Raw genomic sequence first — 19029 nt, forward strand, 5'->3', positions numbered from 1 at the left:
GGTGGGCAGGAGACCAGGCAGCTCTCACATTTAGCAGGAAGATTTATGGTGCTGCCGGAGAAGGCCTGTCCTGGCCCTCTGCAGTCCAGAATGGCCCTTGAGGCGGGGACAATAAATCCAGCCCATTATTTTTTACGAGCCTCCCACCCCATAAACAACTCCTTTGGCTGGTGAGCCCAGCTTCACGCCCTTCTCCTAGCCTGGCCTCCCGCCAGACCCGGCCAGGCCGCCCTGCAGGGACCCCAGTGCCTCGTGGCATTGGCCTCCTCATGTGGATAGCGCAGGGGTAGCTGGCCCTGGCCCCGGCTCCCTCCTCTGCTACGAGTCCCGTGGCCTCACTTTTCTTGTCTATAAAATGGGACAAACGTCAGTGTTCATTATAGAAATTTTTATGAGGACCAAAATGAGATGCTGTGAGCACACTCTGTTCCCTAGTGGCCTGCCTGGACCTGAAGTGGGTAAAACTGTCAGCTGTTACTGGCACCGCTGGGTGCCAAGCACCATGCCCAGACAGTGGCACGGGTCATCAGACCCCGGAACAGTCTGGCGCCATTTAGCTGTGTTCTCCCATCCTGCCGAGAAGAAATGGAGATTGAGAAGCGATTCATCCCCTAGTAAGTGATTAGCACAGTCAGGATCCGAACCCACGTCTTTCCAACTCCTAAGAGCAACCATGCTGAATGAGCAAATGGACAGAGGGCTGAGATCAGGGGTGGCCCGCTGCCTGGAGCCCCTTGTGGCCGCAGGGCTCCCCCCCCCACCCCCGCTGCCTGCAGGCAGGCTCCACTCTCCCGCGAGTTAGTGCGGTGGCTGGTTCCCGGGTCCCCCGAGCCCTCCGCCTTCTGCCAGCAGCGTGACCCCCTGGCCACGTCCCTGCCCACTCGGCCCCCACCCGTGGCTCCTCTCCCTGCGGTGTGCATCACAAGGCTGCTCTCCCGCACCTTCCTCGCCTTCCCTGCCTTCACAGCGCGGCCCCTCTCCAGCCCCCCACCCCACTCCTGTTCTTCCCATGGCTAGGGAGCCCTTTTCCAGTTGCGGGCCTTGGTGTGCGCTCTCTGCTCTGCCTCAGGGGCCAGGCCCCAGTCCCCTCCCTTCCTGGAGAACTCATAATCATCCTTCAAAACCCATTTTGCTTCATTTCCTCTCACGGAGCTGTCTCTGACTCCGGGACGAGCACATCATCCTCCCAGTGTACACACACAGCCCCGAGGCGCTGTGTCCTCTCCTGGGGGCGGCGCATGAGCCTCTGGGAAGGGCAGGGCTGCGTTTCTCACGTCTGATGCAGGGCGGGCGCAGGGCAAATGACAAAGAGGATCAGATTAAAGTTCTTTCACGTCCCTGGTACCAAGCAGCACCAAGGCAGGGCTTGCTCCCAAGGCTGTTTTCAGCCCCCAGGTCAGCCTGTGGGTGGCCGAGGCCCCTGCAGCAGGGGAGCCCGAGATGAGTTCAGAGACACTCCCCAGCGCACAGCTCCATACCCCTGAATGAGCCGATTCCTCTCCTGGAACCCCGTTCCTCCACGCTCCCACAACCCTACCCCGTGTGCCACCAGCCCGCACGGCGGCTGACCCAACGTGCGCCTCCACGTCTGTTCACCGAGTGAGGCGTCCACTCGGCAGTCTGTTCCAGTTAGAGTGAACGGTGGGAATCAGCATGGGCTCCCCAGGCTGGTGGTCCGCGCCCGCGATACGAGCCCTGGGAAGGGGGGAGATGCCCCACAGCCGTTGCGCTCCTTCTGTGCGCCAGGCCCTTGGCACCCTCTGATCCTCAGAGGACCCTGGGAGTGACAGCTGCCCCCTCGTTGTGCAGAGGAGAGAGCGGAGGTGCAGGCAGGGACAGCGGGCACAGCCGGTTTGGGATGGAGCCTACCCAGAGACCAGATGTTGGTGGCTCCGAGCCTGGCTGTTTCCCACGGCACGTGGTGGGCAGTGGAGGTGAGGCAGTGTCGGGGGGCTGCTCGTGTGCTTAGGGAATCTCCTGCTGGCGTGCCCCCCAGCATTCGTGCAGCTTCCCCTCCCGGGCCCTCCCCCAAAACTGCAGGGGGAGCACTCACTCGGCCACCACATTGAGCCTTCCCACACCTGGGCTCCTCCGCCTGGTCACCTTCAAGAGGCGGAAACAGACCTGTGCCCTGGTCACAGCCAGTCTGCGGCCACCTTTAGGGGAGGGGTACCCAGTCCCTGGAGCACGGACTGGTCCCGGTCCCAACCTGTTCGGAACCGGGCCGCAGAGCAGGAGCTGAGCGGCAGGAGAGCGAGCAAAGCTTCAAGGGCCATTCCCCATCTCTCCCTTCACTCACATTACCGCCTGACCCCTTCTCCCCATCGCTTGCCCATGGAAAAATTGCCTCCCATGAAACCAGTCCCCGGTGCCAAAAAGGCAGGGGACAGCGGCGTTACAGGCCCTGTGGAGGGAGAGGGTGAGGGCAGCCAGGTGAAATACGGGACAGCCTGTATTTGAACTTGGGATTTCACATCAGTAGTGAATGCTCTTTTTTGGCACAAACGTGACCCACGCAACACTTGGCATGCTTACACTTGGGAAATCTTTGTTATTCATCTGAGATCCAAACTAAAGCAAGCAGCCTGTTTTCATCCGCTGTGTCTGGCAGCCCTGGGGAAGGAAGGGGGCATCTCTCGCCTCTGAACCTGAGCAGAGTGCTAAGTCAGGAGGCAAGAACGTCTCAGGCCTTGCTCCCAGCCACCTGAGCCTCAGAGAGGCATGGACGTGCTCGTGGTGACGCCTAGTGGTCAGCCTGGGGAACTCCAGAGGCCAGGAAGGGGAAGAACCCTTAGTGCAGGAGGGGATGGAGGGAGCCGGGAGTCCAGGGTGAAGAACAGCTCAGAAAGAACGGGCACTGCAAAGCCGGATAAAGGGGGCCCGGGACACATTCCCTGAGCACCAGCTTCGTCTTAAGGGGACTCAGGGACCCTGAGCTGGAACCCTCCCCACTTTAGTACCCTTCAACAACCTCCCTCCTCCCCTTCCCAGAGAAGGAAACCAAGCAAGTTCCAGGCCACACACCTTAGAAAGGGCCACGGGAAGTGGAGCTGGTGGGCACCGGGCCCGCCCCACCTCAGTGATGCCAGCCTCCCTTTGGCAGCTGCAGCGCTGCCCACGTTTGCCCACATGTGTCTGCATTCATGGCCATCAGACAGGTTCCTTCCCATCTCACAAAGGCGGCCTTCCAGGGGCCCCCAGTGCCAGGACCAGCCCAGAAACCAGAGGTGAGGGGCTGAACAGGGCTGGGGTCCACCCCTGCTTTCCAAGAAGGCCAGCTCTGCCCCTCGGCTCTTATCTGGCAGACCAGGAGCCGGCCAGGGTCTCAGCTTTCCATCTCTGCATCTGTCTATCTGTCTGTCTGTGTACACACTTGGTGAGCAGCCGTGGCAGAGGACTTGGTTTTAGCTGAAAAAGCCCCCGCGATATGCAGGCACCCTGGCTGACTCTGCTGGCGGCCTCAGCACAGGGCGTGGACACGGTGGTGCCAGCAAAGGTATCGAATGCGGGGGTGAAGGAATGGGTGGGCCCAAAGGCTGGTCAACTCCCAAACCGGAAGTGCCTCGTGAACCACTTTCTGATGTGACAGAAAGAGCTCTGAACTTGAGGGTCGAGGCATCAGGAGCCCAGGGGTTGGAGCTGGAAGGCTGGGTGTGGACGCCATGCTGACTGCTGCGTGGCCCAGGGCGAGTCCTGGCCCATGGGCTTCAGCCTCCTCGGTGGAAAAGGAAAGGCTTCCTCCAGATGCTCTTTAAGTTCTTTTTCAATTCTTGCTTTCTGGAAAACCGGTCCAATCTGGCTGTTTTCTCATGTATAAAGCCAGGTTCCAGCTTGGTTTCAGAGCTGACCGGGTTACTGAGGGGCCCGCCTCACTGTGGGTGCATGCTTACAACAGGCTGGCCTGGGGTCCAGCCCCGGGAGAGGAAAGTGGGGTGAAGGCACAGCCGAGAAGTGGGCTCATCCTGCAGAAGGGGCTGCCGGCCAGGAGGACCCCCTCGGAATTCATGGAGGGAAAGCCCGCAGGCAGCTGAGCAGCTGAACGTGGAGAGCATAGGGGTCAAATCGCACGAGGGCTGGGCGGCAAGTGCTGAGGGAAGGCGGGGTGTGCACTCAGAAAGGCTAGTGCCCCCTCACCCAGCCCCAGGGCCCTGGCCTTCTGCCTGAAGGCTGAGGTGGAAGTGGTGGGAGGGCTGTAGGGTCTGTGTGCCTGGGAGTGGGCGATGGGCCCAGCGAGGAGAGGGTTGGGCCAACAGAGGCCGTGAGACGCTGGTCAGCAGGGGGAGGAGAGCCCAGTTCCCCCAAGGGCCATCGAGGCAGCTGAGCGGGCGCAGGGCTGGGGGGCTATGAAGCGAGCATCTGGCCAAGGGGCTGGGACCCCTGCGGGCCTGCCGTTGGGATGGCCACAGTGGGGGCGGGTATCCACCACCCTCCCCAACAAGGTGGGAGACCTTCCTCCAAGCCTCAGCGTCGTCACTTCTCAGGTGGGCCTGCTGATGGCACCTGCCACACAGAGTCGTGGAGACAGGGGCACTGGCAGAGAGCCTAGCACACGGCCCAGCCCTGAGCCCCTCTGGGTACATGAAGCCCACAGTCTGAACCCTATGTCCCAGGTAAGGGCCACCCCAGGGATGCAGCCTGGAGTGGCCTGGGCTCCTGATCAGCTGGGGGGTCTAGTGTGGAGCTGCCGGCACCCCAGCCAGGCTCTGGAATTGCCCAGGAGGGTGTAATTCGGGGAGGTGGGGGGGCACAGGATGGGAAACAGAGCCCTGCATTCTGCTAAGCCCAGGCCTCGTAATGAGAGGCTCTGGAAGCACCATCCAGGCGCAGATGCTGTTGGAGGGTAATTAGGGGGTCGAGCTAGAGCCGGGCAGGCGGCCCAGGCCCGGGGGCCAGCAGCGCTCTGCAGACAGCAGCCAGGCCTGGGCCTGCAGATGGGCACGTTCTGTTGTCTGAGTGCTGGCGGGTATTCTGGCCTGGAGTCCAAAGCCCAGAGAGGCTGAACCCAGGCCCCTCGGCGGTGCAGCTGGGTTCAGCACCATTTCTCAGGCCTGAAACAGGCACCGTGTAGGGCCCCAGGGGTCAAAGAAGTGACTCGGGCGTGGGCCCTGCTCCCTCAAGGAGCCGCCAGTCTGGTGGGGGAGACCCAAGTAACCCAGAAGTTACAATGAGTGTGGTGGGTGCTACGAGAGGGGGAGTCCAAAGGGCTGTGGAGGCCCAGGCCAGGCCACTCATCCAGCCTAGGGACTTGAGGGGAGGGTGGAAACAAGGAGGGCTTCCTAGAAGAGATGACACCCAAGTGGAATCTCAAATTGCTGGCCGACAGCCGAGCATCCCTGTTCTCCGGAGCCCTGGCAGGCAGAGGTGAGGAGGGCCGGGAGTGCCTTTCAAGAGCTCTCAGCCTAACCCTGGGCCCCGGCTGGGGCAGGGCGGTGAAGGGACTTTGGCAATAGGAAGACGCCGTCAGGTTTATGCTCTAGAAAGTTCCCTCTGCTGCTGCCGGAGAAGGGCCGGTCTTCAAGTCACACAGGACAGACCCCAAGTTACAGCTCTCCCACATCCTACCCAAGTGACCAGGGGCACGGCGCTCAGCCTCTTGGAATGACTCTAAGATAATGACAGAGCTGCTCGCCTCGCAGGGTGGCGCGATAACGGCCTGTGTTCTCATAGCTGCCTCCGCCCCCGACCTGGTGCCGGGCCCTGCGGCCCAGGAGGGGACAGAGCGTGCTCCCGCCTGCAGCCAGCTCAGGCCAGGGGTCTGAGGACCGTGCAGATGGCACTCCCTGTCTTGGGGGAGGTTTGGAGTGAGAAGCTGGCATTTGAGATGGGCTTGGAGAGACAACGTGGAAAAGCGGATGTAGCCAGGGAGGGCGGGGTGGGTCGTTTCCCTGCTCCAGATCACTCTGGGGCCAAGGTGAAGAAGGCAGGGGTTTCCCTGCCCCTGCCCTGGCAATGAGTGCTCCACTGCCTACTGGAAGTCGCCCAGGAGCACAGGTTCTGCAGTGGGAATGCCTGTCCCGTCCGTGTCCCTGGGGCAAATGCCCATGTCTTTCTCCATGCTAGTCTCCTCATTTGCAAAGTGGGATTAAGTAGAATTTACTTTGAATAGGGGTCCTGAGAAGCTCCAATACTTTGGCCACCTCATGCGAAGAGCCAACACATAGGAAAAGACCCCAAAGCTGGGAAAGATTGAGGGCAGGAGGAGAAGGGGACGACAGAGGATGAGATGGCTGGTTGGCATCACCGACTCGATGGACATGAATCTGAGCAAACACCAGGAGATACTGGAGGACAGGGGAGCCTGGCATGTGCAGTCCACGGGGTTGCAGAGAGTCTGACACGACTGAGCAACAACACGGGCAGTAAGGGTGGCTCTGGGCATCATTCACCTGCAGCGAGTTTCTGGTCAGCCTCTTTTGCAGCCCAGAGCTGCCACCATTCTGTCTCACTTGTGGGCTGGCCCTAGAGCCAGCCCCCCCAATTCTGAATCTCTCCGTCCTTAAGTGTTCTCATCTGTTAAGTGGGGCCAGTACCTGGACAGGAGCGTGCTGCTGGGGTGGTGGGGGGAGAAATGGTGATATGACACGTGTGAAGAGTGCAGGCCAGCCTGGCACACAGGCAGCTCCGGGCGGGCCAGCCTGGCACACAGGCGGCTCCGGGCGGACGGGGGCAGCTCTTGTCCCCATCGCCGCTCCCACAGTCCCATCTTTGTTGTTGCTGCCCTGCACCTTCCCTCCACGGCAGAACCCTCCTGACATTCCCTTTAGCCCCTGGTCAAAGCACATGGGAGCCCGTGTTTGTTTTTCCCTGCCTGGCTTGGCCAGCCTGCTGGGTCTGGGTCAGGGAAGGCGGCAGCTTCTTTCTGGGCTCTGTAATTTCATACGGATGAGGTGGAAGGGGAGGCGAGCCCCTTCCTCCCAAGCTGGGGGAGGCAGGGCAAGGTCATTGTTCTCTCCTCCCAGCTCTGCGTTCCCAGCTTGCCTTCCCTTCCTGTGTGTGGAAGGGACAGGGATGCGGAAAACAGTGTTATTGATGAAGTCGCCATAGCAACGACCCCTGAGCGACACGCATTCCAGCTCTGTTATCCTGGGCCGGGGGGCTATGAGAAAGGCCGGCTCCTCAGGACAGACAGATTGCCCCCCGTGCCCTGCCCGTGTCAGATGCATCCATGAGCTTTGCTTTACAGAAGACAGTGTGTGCACACTGGTTTGGGGCAGGCAGATTCTCCCATCGCTTACCTCTGTACACGCTCCTGTAGAGCTTCCAAAGCTGATAGAAGGCCTTTGGGAAAATAGGCCCCAGTTGGAAAGGGCCGTGGGGTCTGTCCCAGGGCCTCAAGAGGACCAGAACCCGGGGAGAGGCCACCAGAAGGACGCACAGGGCCTTGGGAGAAGGAGGTGTGGCCCCGAGTTCTCATGCACGGTGTGGCCCTGGCGTGTTTTCCCCTCACCTGATCCAGGCTTGTGGGCTTGTGTCTGTGACTGCCATGGGCATACCCCCATCTCAGGCTTACAGGGAGGGTTAAATGAAAGGAGAGTCAGAGCCCGAGCCCCCACGCCCTGACTTTCAGAACACTGAGAGGAGAGGGCTCTGAAATGTGTCCCAGTCCAGCCTTCGTCCCCGTCCCCACAGCAGCCGCGATCCCTTCAGGCTCCTTCGTCGTGTTCAGGGTAATTACGGTAGCATCCCCCACCTGCCTCCAGCTGCACCCCGACCCCACAGACGGCCTCCACGCAGCTTCCAGAGACCTTTCTAGCACAGAGCGCATCCCCGCCCGAAGCAGAGGCCCTCAAGTCCTCTCCTGCCCCCAGCCAGCCTCACTGGCCCCGAGAGGGGGCCTGCACGCTGAGCGAGCACTGGGAGGCGGGTCCCCCGAGTGGCCACTGGTCACAGGTGAAAACCAAGGCTCAGAACGGTGAAGCGATTGCCCAAGTTCTCACAGCAAAGGTCAGAGTCTGAGCACGGACCTCAGCGAGCTGGCCGCACAGCTGCTGCGTCCTCACGGCTCCCGCCCTATCCCGGGCACCGAGGAGACACGCGGTCCGAGTTTGCAGGACGTAATTGGATTTGGAGGGGTTGGATCAAATTAGATTCGACCTGGCGAGCAGCCGGGCCTGACTGGCACCAGGCTCCCGAGGGCTGGGGTTTCTAGGAACAGCGCTGAAACCCTATCTCACTTCCCTGCGAGGAGGGGAGACGAAGGGGGCTCTCCGCTGGACTCTGCACTGTGTGGTATAAAGATGGGGAGCGGGGCTGAGGCCGCGGGCGTCCCTGGTCCCGGCCAGCTCTCCTGTCCAGCTCCCAGGAGCAGGCACGGTGCAAAGCAGGGGGCCGCAGCAGGACAGAGTCAGCCAGGTCCGTCAGTCCCGCAGGCTCGCAGAAGCCTGCTCTGTGCCTGGTTTGGGCTCAGCCCTTTGCTCTGAAGAAGCCTACGGGCTGGCACCCATGGAGACGGCTTGCCAGCCGGAGCTGGCGGGGACGGGCCTGGCTGCCTCAGCGGATGGGGCCACAGCTAGGTGAGGGGCCTGACGCCCCTTCCAGTGTGGCGCCCAGGACCCCTCTCCCGGAGCAGAAGCTTTTGGGGACGCACCCCTTGCCTGCCCTGGGGGTTCACCTTGCACACTCAGACTTCCACTGGGCCCCATGGCCCTCAGCAGAGCCGTCCGCTACTCCTGAGGCTCCGAGGCACAGAGGAAGCCGTGCCAGGCTCCAGGCGGTGGGGCCCGCGTCCTGTTCCCTGCCCCGCCCTGCGCCGCCCGAGTCCCTCAGCCCCCCTGACCCTATCTGTAAGGTGAGGCACTGAAGTGGGCCACCCTGTGTCTCAGCCTATAATCCATAGCCTCCCAGGGCGTCGTGTTAAGTGAGGGGCAGGGGTCCTTGTGCCACGAGAGCCTGCAGGACTTCTCAGAGCCTTTAACCTGTGTCGTGAGTTCCCTGCCTCGGGCACCCTGAGATGCTGCGTCTCACAGAACTCACAACAGCGCGTGCCACTTTCTAAATTCCCTGAGCCCCTCGCCTCGTCCCCCAAATAAGGCAGCGGGTTTACTCTGCTCGAAGATAAGAAAGCCTTCACGTCTCTGTCCTCTCCACCGGGTTTCTCTCCTTTCCTACCCTCCCCTCACTTTCTCACACGCTCCTTCTCTGCTTTCTTTGAGTTACTGCTTGCTGACCCCTAACTCTGGTCCAGGCCCTGTGCTGGGAAGTTAGGATACAGAGAAAAGTAAAGTTCAGGTCTGCCCTCAAATTACCCACAGTCGGGAGAGAGCAGCTGCGCAGCTACTCGCATTTAACACAGGGAGAGTGAAGCGGAAGCCACGGCTAAAAGCTTTGCTTTTTAGGAACCTGCTCTGGGCCACACACATCTCACAGTCTTCTCAGTCTTCTCGTTTGAGCCTTATGGCCACCCTTGGAGGTAAAGATGCTGACAACTCATTTCTCAGCTAAGAAAAGGGAAGAAGGCCTCGGACCAGGGGCCCAGGTACGAGCAGGCGGGTCCTGGGCCCAGCCCCTCGTGCGTGAGGCTCAGTCTTCCTCAGCGTGTCTTGATGGTATGAGCACCAGGCCGAACCGTCGTCCTGGCCTGGGGGCTGGCCCTTCCGTCTGGTACCTTGGTATTTGCTCCCCAGTAAGGTGTCCTAAGCACTTGCCATGTGCAGCCAGGATGCTGGGCATGGGACACAGCAGGGAGACACAGCCTCACGGAGCTTGCTGGCTGCTGGGTGGGCCAGCCCTGGGTAGATACGCACTGGAGGAAGTGCAGAGCCTGACTGCCTCCCGCCCCTCACTGCTGTGCCCACTGAAGGACGGGACAAAGCCAGGGGGTGCACTGCACCCAGAGCGAGGGCATCGGGCAGCTGACAAGGGGAGCCACTCAGCTTGGGCCCGGGGAGGGCAGAGCCCAGCCCTTAGCTCTCCCCTTGCTCAGGAGGCGGCCACAGTTGACCTTGGTCAAATGAGAGCCTGGATCACTTCCGGGTGCAGCTGCCCAGGGCATGGCCTCCCTGCTTCCTGCCGTCCGGTGGGGAGACTGGCGGTGGCCGCTGAGGGAGAGTGAGATCTCAGAGGACAAGCAGGTGAGGGTCAGGACCCCCGCAGTCATAGAGCACCAGTGCTGAGGAGCCTCCCGCTGTCCGGAGAGGCTGGAGGGGGGCCTTGGCTTCGGGCTTCAGCCAGAGGGACGAGGCTTCAGGCAGACTTGATGGCTCTGCAGGGGAGCTGAGGCTCCAGCCTCATGCTCCGCGGCAGCTGGGAGAAGGGCAGAGAGGAGCACGGGGTTCTGTACTTTGTCAACAGGCTGCCCAGAGAGCTTCCCGGAGTCTGAACCTGCCTTCAATTGTCATAGGCTCTTAATTCTGAGGACAGTTAATAGTGACGGGTGGATTGAAGGCGGGAGGAGAAGGGGACGACAGAGGATGAGAGGGTTGGATGGCGTCACCAACTCAATGGACTTGAGTTTGAGCAAGCTCCAGGAGTTGGTGATGGATAGGAAGGCCTGGCGTGCTGCAGTCTGTGGGGTCGCAAGGAGTCAGACACAACTGAGCGACTGAATTGAACTGAACTGAACGGTTTATTTGGAGAAGGAAATGGCAACCCACTCCAGTATTCTTGGAGCATCCCAGGGAGAATCCCAGAAACGGAGGAGCCTGGTGGGCTGCCGTCTATGGGGTCGCACAGAGTCAGACACGACTGAAGCAACTTAGCAGCTTAGCAGCAGAACGGTTTATTAGACCAGCTCTGTGCCGGCTTTTCCCGGTTCTGTTCACCCCAGAAAACGTGTGCTGCTTGCCAGCCATCTGGGTCCCACACGGGTTGCACAGTGAACCCCAGAGCAGAGAGCCAGGGATGGGAGCCCAGCGGCCTGGGTTCCAGACCTGCCGTGTGACCTGAGATATCCCTCCTGCCTCGAGGCCTCTCGCTCCCCATTTGTAACCATTTGTAAGATGGATGGCCCGGAGCCATCCAGCCCTGACCGTCTGTGGTTCTGACGGCCATGAAGCCGACCTTCTAGTGGCCTGTGGAAGGCGGTGCTGCCCCAGGGTGGAGGGGAACAACGGCACACAGTTCCCGCGTCCTGCTGAGGCACCTGGCCCCTAGCTAGGCAGTTGTAGCCCTCTGTGGAGTGGTTGCTAGGGTCATTTTTAAATGTGATGGCGATCGTCTGACAACCACCATCTCAAGGAGAAGGTACCTCGGGAAGCTCTTGGGCTGAGTAGACTCCAGCCGCACGTGAGCCTGGCTGTGGGTGGCTGCTGCTCCCAGCTGTTTGCTCCCCATCAGGCTGTTTCCCAGGATGGGGGATGCTTGGAGGAGGAGACCCAGCCTCTGCCCCAGACCCTCGTGGAAGAGGGGCAAGGCTATCCCATTTCCCCTCCCTTCCCTGTGGGGACAGTCAGCGGCAAGCCCAGCCAACCAAGAGGCTAGCGGAGGCAAGAGGGACAAATGCCTGGAGAACTAGGGGGCAGGGCTCCAGGCCCAGCTGTGCCCCCAGGAGTTCAAACAGTGTGGTCCAGAATCAGTACCCACCCCTCCTGTCTCCTCTGCGAAGACTTCTCCTCTCAGCCAGCTCTCCCCTTGTTTTGGGAAATAGTTTATAACAAACGATATGCTAATGTTAGGGCCTCCCTGGTGGCTCAGAGGTAAAGAATCCACCTTCGATGCAGGACATGCCAGAGACTTGCCAGTTTGACCCTTGGGTCGGAAGGATCCTCTGGAGGAGGGCATGGCAACCCACTCCGGTATTCTTGCCTGGAGAATCCTATGGACAGAGGAGCCTCACAAGCTACAGTCCGTGGGGTCACAAACAGCTGGACGTGACTGGAAAAACTGAGCACACACACATGCATGCTAAATGTTAATGTGTAATAAATTTTAATTTTCAATAGTAAATATAAATTTCCCCATTTAATCTCTAGTAAGTATTTATAGCCGTAATATATTAAACACATAAACCCAAGCTCTTCGGGCTCCAGTTTGACAATTTGATTTGCCTAAGTGAGAAAAATCGAGGCGAAGGAATAGTAAGAGTAATAAAATCAGATGAAACCAGAGGTCAGCAAAATGCACGCTCCATTCATTTTGATTTGTCTTGTTTTGTTTTATTCAGCTTCAGACTCTTTTTCGGTCTTGACTGTAGCAGCCAGGGTGTTTGTGTTTTGAAATATCTGTCACTGCCCAGTTGCCCTGCACCCGTGCTTACGGTGGACGAGGTCGCGATCAAGCTAGTGCTCAGCTGGAACAGGAGACCCGTTAGTCACCTGGGGGAGGAGTCTCTGGGCCCTGTGGGCAGCTCTCGTTTCATCTACATTTAGCTTCTTGATGGACTTGTGACCTCTGCCCTCTCACTTGACCCCTGACCTCATAAATTCTGGAAACTCCTCACAAATCACCAGGAAGATAAACATCAACTGGGGTCAACTGAAGGGGGTTCCAAGCCGCTCCAGGCAGACCAGGAGGGGAGATCAGGTCTTCTGGGGTGGAGAGCACATCCCAGCAACACGGGTGACTCGGGCGAGGGATCAAATGGGCCACCCCAGGGAACCCTCCTTCTCCCTGATGACTCCAGGGTCCTCAGTGCATTTTGGTGAAATTCTGGGCACGCACATCACTGGGCAGCGTGTGGAGGCCAGAACTCTGGGGTGAATGGTCTGTAGTCCCTGGCCTCAAAGCCCGTGGACAGCCCAGCTCTGCACTCAGTGAGGCTGTGGAGGGCGGGGGGTGGTGGAGACTGGGGTTTATAACACAGGGCCCCAGTCAGGTCCTTGTGGTGCCTCTCTCGGTGGAGACTGGGAGCCCGGGAGGGGAGGAGACTGGGAACCCGGCCGGCCTTGGGAGGGACGGGGCTTCTGAGTCAGCTGGAGGGGCCTGCCGGGCAGGGCCAACAGGAACAGGGCTCCAGATAAAAAAGCCTACCGCAGCTAGAGCATGGGGGTGCCAGAGCAGGAAGTGAGGGGGCCCCCTCCCTGCCCACCCCACCGCAGCAGTCTCCCATTTCTGAGTTTCCCAGCCAGCAGGGGAGTCCCTGGCTAATTGCCTTTTGAAGTTGAGGCCTCAGAGGAAAAGGTGCCTGAGATTTGCAAAAAATTAAGATGGATTTAAAAAGGAGCATCTGCCAACCAGCAGGAATCTCCGGCTGAGATTAGGAACACGGTGGTGTGTGTGGCCTGACCTGGAATAAACTCAGCGGGCCCGAGGCATGCAGGGCTCTGCTCTGGGGCTGGGCGTTCCGTGGGTCCAGGGGAGTATGCTGCAATGACCAGGCACACGTGGAGACCCCCTCTGGCACCTGGGTGCTGGGGGTCGTGGTCAGTTCAGGGCCCAGCCGTGGCGCTGATGAGGACAGCCCTCGCTTGCCCTGAAGCCCAGGGAGCCAGCCCGGCAGCATTGACTTGTGCGGGAATGCAGCGAGGGGGGCTGAGCGGGCTGCCAGCGCCTCTGGGTGCAACAGCTGCAGGCCAGCCAGCGCCTGCCAGCCCCCCGACCTGTCTGCACTCCTCTCTAGGCCCGGGCGGACATGAAAGTCTTCGCCTGCCTCACGGGGGCTGGGACGTGCCTGTACAAACAGAAAAGTGTTGTGCGCCATTGCCATCCTTTTACATGCACCCCCACCTGCTCTAGTGGGTAAACCATCCAAAGCCCTGACCTGAGAAGTGCTCTGTACAGCCCAGGGCCTGTAATCTGACCCGTATCAGGAACATCTCCTCTGTGGGCCCAGAGAGCTCATTCACATCCCTTAGACAAGGCCTGGTGCCTCCAGACCTGGGTACCGTGTCCTTGGCTTCTCCCTAAGGGGTCTCCCTCTGGGTGGCTAGGTGTGCCCCCGAGTGCGCATGCCATGCGTGTGCTAATGGCTGCCCAAGAACATGACGTGTGCTGGTGACATTTCCCTGGTGGTTTCCTTTAAGCCTGAAATTTTCTCCCTCCCTGGTCCCCAACCCCTCTCTCGTCTGTCTCTTCCCAGAGGGTATGAACTGCATGAACAAAGACCATGGCTGTGCCCACATCTGCCGGGAGACGCCCAAAGGTGGGGTGGCCTGCGACTGCAGGCCCGGCTTTGACCTTGCCCAAAACCAGAAGGACTGCACACGTAGGTAGATGGAGGCACACGGGTCCGACATCCGCGCGTCCCCTGCCGTGGCTTGGGGCGGGGCGGGGGGGTGCTGTCCAGTCTGCTGGACGTTGCTCAAAGAATGTGCTCAGTCCCCTGGGGTGGAGAGAAGGGTGGGGCCCCAACGGGTCTGGGAGGCAGGAGGGATGGGGGCCGTGAACCCCAGACTCAGTGTTTCCCTAGTGTAATACCACTGACACAGCCCCAGGCCTGGGCCGGACCTCACACAGCGCCCTGTGTGGTAGCCCTGTGATGGTCGCTGTAACCCCTTTCTTCCCCACCCTCTGTCCCGCGGGCCCTGAGCTCAAACTCTCCAGCCAGAATGGAGGGGCCATGCGTTCTCAATGGGCCAGGGCAGCCCTTGGTAACAACGCTATAAAGACGGCGAGGAGCTTGGTTGGTGGGGGCCGTCCCGGCTCAGGCTGTGCTGAGCTTATGCCAGGATCAACGACCAGAGCTCATCGCCTGGCTTTGCAAGGCCCACTGTCCATGAAGATACCCTGGGAGATCGGGACTGAATGAAGTCCCTTGTCAGAGGTGCCGCTTCCAGACCAGCTTGGAGGTCAGCCTGCAGGACTCGAGCGTGGCCTCTTAGTGTGACCACCCAGCTCCCGAGCAAATGAAGTAGGACGGTGGGCAGACTCACTCAGCACTCCAAGCCCCGGCCACAGGGCAGCCTCCCGGCGCTGCCCGGGGAGCAGCGGGCACAGCCTATGCTCGCTTGGCAGCCAGGCTGCCCAGCCTAACAGGATGTTTGCCTCGATTTCGAGAAAGAGCGGAGGGAGACCAGTGTGAGCGCCACCCATCTCGACCAGAGACAGGCCCACTTTCTGCTGTAGGAAAGTGGTGTGGAGGAGCCTGGGTCCAGCTCCCTGAGAGTGCGCCCAGCCTGGCCCCTGAAGCGGGAGACTGAGGCCGGCAGCCCTCCTAAAGGAAGCGGCCATTCTTCCCATTCTTCGTTCTGTGGAGAAGGCAGCGGGCCCTCGCCGGCCTGTCATCCTTGGCCATCGTGACGCTCTCCTCTGCCTTCCACTTCCCTCGGTCGCCGAGAACTTGGGGGACCCACAGGTGTCACAGTCCGTCACCAGGGAGCTTGTGCTCCTGCCCCCACTCATGATGCGTTGACTCCCCAGAGTGAAGCCACTTGTTTCTGCCCAGGTTTGGTCCCAGGTGTGGAGCAGGCTTCCTCTCCTAATCAGTCCTGCAGGATCACGGGGATCAGCACGCACGCTGTCCCCACGGGGGGACCGATTAGGGGCCCTGTGGGCGGGGCAATGCCCGCCTGCAGCCCCGGGGCTCCAGCCAGGCCCCCCTGTCCTCTGCACCGGATGAGCCTCTGCAGCTGCAGAGAAGCCTCCTGCCGCCTGGCAACCTACAGAGTAGAAAAGGCCTAACTCTAGCTTCCCGGGCCTCCCCGTCGGGTACTCTGAGCTCCCTCAGGACAAAGGCCAAAGACCAGCATATGTGGCATGGGAGGCTCGTGTGACAGGCTTGGCCATGAGGGAAGCACACTCCTTCAGTCAGCAAGACTGGCTGAAGCCCACCCTGGCCGAACCCTGAGCTCAGTGCCGGGGAGAGTGCTGTGGGCCACAGGAAGTGGCTGGGACCAACTGATTGGCCACCTAGTCCTCCAGTTCTGTGTGGGACGAGTGTTACAAGGGGATAGTTTGCTCAGAGAACATCTCTTGAGGGGTGAATCTGGTCTGAGAGGTGGAGGTCAGGGACAGGGAGGCTCCGTGCACTGCTGAGAAGAGCTCAGCTTGAGCCCTGAACTTCAGCTGAAGCAAATGGCAGCCCCGCTCTCTCTGCTCGACGGCCGAGTGCTGCCCAGGTGTGGGGAGAGCCCGGTCCCCTCCCAGAGCCAAGGAGTGGGTGACCGCCCTACAGCCCTCCTTCAGAGGGACCGCACCCTGGCCGTCCACCCAGCCAGCTCTGGTGTCTTCTGTGGGGTTAATGTGGCAGGATTAGCGTAAAGTCAGCTCTGAGACATCCAGCTCACCCTTGAGGTCACCTGAGGAAATTCTAGATCTGGAGTTGGATTGAGGGCTGAGCCCTGGCCTAGCCTGCCCAAACTTTCCTCCCTCCAGAGCCAGCAGAGGTGTTCGTCGTCCTCTGGCGTGCCCAGTGCTCAGGGCTCCAGTGTTTATTTCCACAAACGAGCTGGTGGCTCTCTGGGTGCGCACAGCTCGGCCCGTGTGGTCTGAGTCACGTAGGCCTACCATGCAGAGGGAGGGAGAGAAAGAGGCCCCAGAGCGGCCTCAGACGGGCCTGCGTCCTCTGCAGAGTCACTGGCACGGTGCAGGCCGTCTCCTCCAACCCAGAGCTCGGAAGAACTGTCTCCTTGCCGGCCCACCCCTGCCCACCCTGACAGGGGTTGCCTCAGTCTGGAAAGGCACAGGATGTCCAGCCCAAGGTGGGGCTCTGCCCTCACCTGAGATCCGTGTTAAGCAGCAGCCCCTGGGGCCTTGGCTTCCCCCAGGCTCCTCCACTGCAGAGAGACGAGAGGCCCCGAGTCCAGGCTGCTGGCATCGGGGAATGCCGGGAGGAGAGATGCTCCCATGCAGTGGGGCCAAGCGGCAGGTCCCGAAGCAACCTGCGTGTCCTTGCAGTGCACCCCAGAAGCTGGGTGCCTCCCTTGGAGGGTGGTGAAGTTCCCTGTGAAAGAGGCGGCCCACCAGGGCCTCTGGTCACTAGGGTCAGTGTCCTGGACGCTGAGCAGGACTCATTCTCCTTGCGTCGTCCTCACCCGGCAGGGAGACTGGCCTTGTCCAGTTTGTCAGGGCCAGCGTCGCTCAGGCTGGAAGCCCTAGGGCCTCCATGCTGTTCTCTGGCAGAGGCAGCCATGGAACCCAGTCCTGAAACTCGGGAGTCCTTCACCGGGGAGCTGCCACCTTCTAGCCCCAGCCCTGCTGCTGGGTTCACAGAACATCATTCAGGCTCTGCCCATTTGGAATTTTCTGCCCCTCTGACCATGGTTGGTCTGAGATTTATTTCTGCATACTTGATCATTATTAAAGTTTTCAAATAAATTCAGAGTGTAGATCCAATGCTGGACAAACGGTTAAGGTCCCCAGGAAGACACCCTGTCCTCGAGGCCCTGGAGGACCATTTGCTTACTGGTGGCGGGCACCCTGCCATCTTCAGCGGTAAATCAGGGGCAGCAAGACGCTGTCCCGTGGAGATCCTGGGTCTCATTGAGCCACATCCCTCACCCTAGAAGGAGAGAACAGTCGAGTTTTCTCTACAGCAAATGAACTGCTCATTTTCCCTACTTCAGACTGGCCCCTGCTTGTTCAGCCCCCTTTTCAGCACCCCAGGTACTGATGCTCTGAAACATTTTAAGATTCTGGGCTGAAAGGCACCAGCTCCCACAGGCCACAGACACTGCACGCTATGTGACATGTTAAAAGGTCCTTTTCGAAACTGCATCTGAGATGACCTTAATGCACATATGTTCTGTCTGTTCAGACATTTCCTTGGGAGGATTAGGGCTCAGGACAGATAGAGATTGAGGGGGCTGCCGGGACTTGGCAAGAAGAGGCATCCGTGGGGACATCCTTCCACACGCCCTGAGGCACAGGAGAGGAAAGAGAGGCCTTCGAGAGTTGAAAAAATAAGCGCTCCTCACAGGGGCCCGCCACCCGCCACCCCCAACCGCTTCATGTCCAGCCCGTGTTAACAGACACTTGGCCCATCCAGACCGGCTGTCTTAAAGTGCCCTTTGCAACCTAGAAAGGATAAAATCGTCCAGCTTAATCCCTTTCTTTCAACGAACGCCACCTGAGTGAATCCGCATGTGCCCTGTCCGAAGTCCAGATGACCCAGAGTCCGTTCTCTGTCCCTCCCCAGGGCCCCTCTAGGGAGTGAGCGGTTCCCTCCACCAGCCCAGAGGGGCTGATGTCCAGGGACGTTTGTGCCTCCGACTCATCATCTCGCGCCCTCACGCCCCTCCCCGACCCCTCGAAGGAAACGGCCAACAGCAATAAACTAATCGTTTCTGTTGTTCTGTTTATACACACGTACGTGCACTCGGGGCCTCACTAGTAACCTGTAACTATGGGAACGGAGGCTGCCAGCACAGCTGTGAGGACACGGACACGGGCCCCACGTGCGGCTGCCACCAGAAGTACGCCCTGCACTCAGACGGCCGGACGTGCATCGGTGAGTAGGCGCCCCCGCCAGTGCTCGTGCTCTGTGCCGCCCGGCCCCCCTCGGGACGCTCCCCCCACCCACCCACCGCGTGGCCGGACTGTGGCCACGCCCCACGGCATCCTGGTTTCCAAGGAGGAAGCTCAGAAACGAGACAAGGATGCCCCCTGGGGCCAGTGGAGCGGGCTCCGGGCGTCCCCCGGGGGCAGCTTTCTGCAGACACTCAGCAGGGTCGTCCAGCCCCCAGGACCAGGCGCCTCTGCTCTGTGTCGCTGCCGGTTTTCTGAGGGTCCACTTCCTCAGTGTGGGGGGGCGGGGGGGCCCCCAGGCAGGTGGCCGGGGGGGAGGAGGAAGTGTCTGCGCCTTGGAGGGCAGCTTCTGTTCCGGAAGCACGGGGGTGTCCTCCCCTACTGGGAGACACGCCGGAGACTCCTTCCCCTTGTAACAGCCCCCCCACCCCGGCGTGGTGCAAGCCTGCCTCCACAGCATCTGGAAAACCAAGAGGTTTTCTCAGAACCTGCTTTCAGTCTTGTCTGTCTGGAACACCTGGGGAGAGTGCCGGTGTGAGTCCTCGGTCGGGTCTGGGTGACTTTTAGCTGCTCTCTGCTCCCAAGCTACGGGGCCTCTCACCAGGCCTGGTCCTCCCCACCCAGCCACCCACCCACCACCCCCCAAAGTCCGTTCTTCTCGGGCACCCCCTCCTGACACCCTGCCTGTTAACAGGAGGATCAGTTTCACTCTGTCACCCTCCTTCCTCCTGGTCGTTATTTCCAAGGGGA

The 19029-nt window shown here is 60.3% G+C and overlaps 1 protein-coding gene across 2 annotated transcripts in view; it reads left to right on the forward strand.

Annotated features, from left to right (window-relative positions):
• The window catches only part of SCUBE1 (signal peptide, CUB domain and EGF like domain containing 1), a 125561-nt gene that overhangs the window by 59051 nt on the left and 47481 nt on the right, over nucleotides 1-19029 (forward strand). For both annotated transcript variants that reach the window (XM_055566015.1, XM_055566016.1), the window contains exons 5-6: nucleotides 13955-14080; nucleotides 18146-18262. In XM_055566015.1, the coding sequence (XP_055421990.1) occupies nucleotides 13955-14080; nucleotides 18146-18262 (243 nt within the window). The remainder of the gene's footprint in view (nucleotides 1-13954; nucleotides 14081-18145; nucleotides 18263-19029) is intronic.

Source organism: Bubalus kerabau, chromosome 1, assembly GCF_029407905.1.
Source record: "Bubalus kerabau isolate K-KA32 ecotype Philippines breed swamp buffalo chromosome 1, PCC_UOA_SB_1v2, whole genome shotgun sequence".
NCBI classification, from domain to species: Eukaryota; Metazoa; Chordata; class Mammalia; order Artiodactyla; family Bovidae; genus Bubalus; species Bubalus kerabau.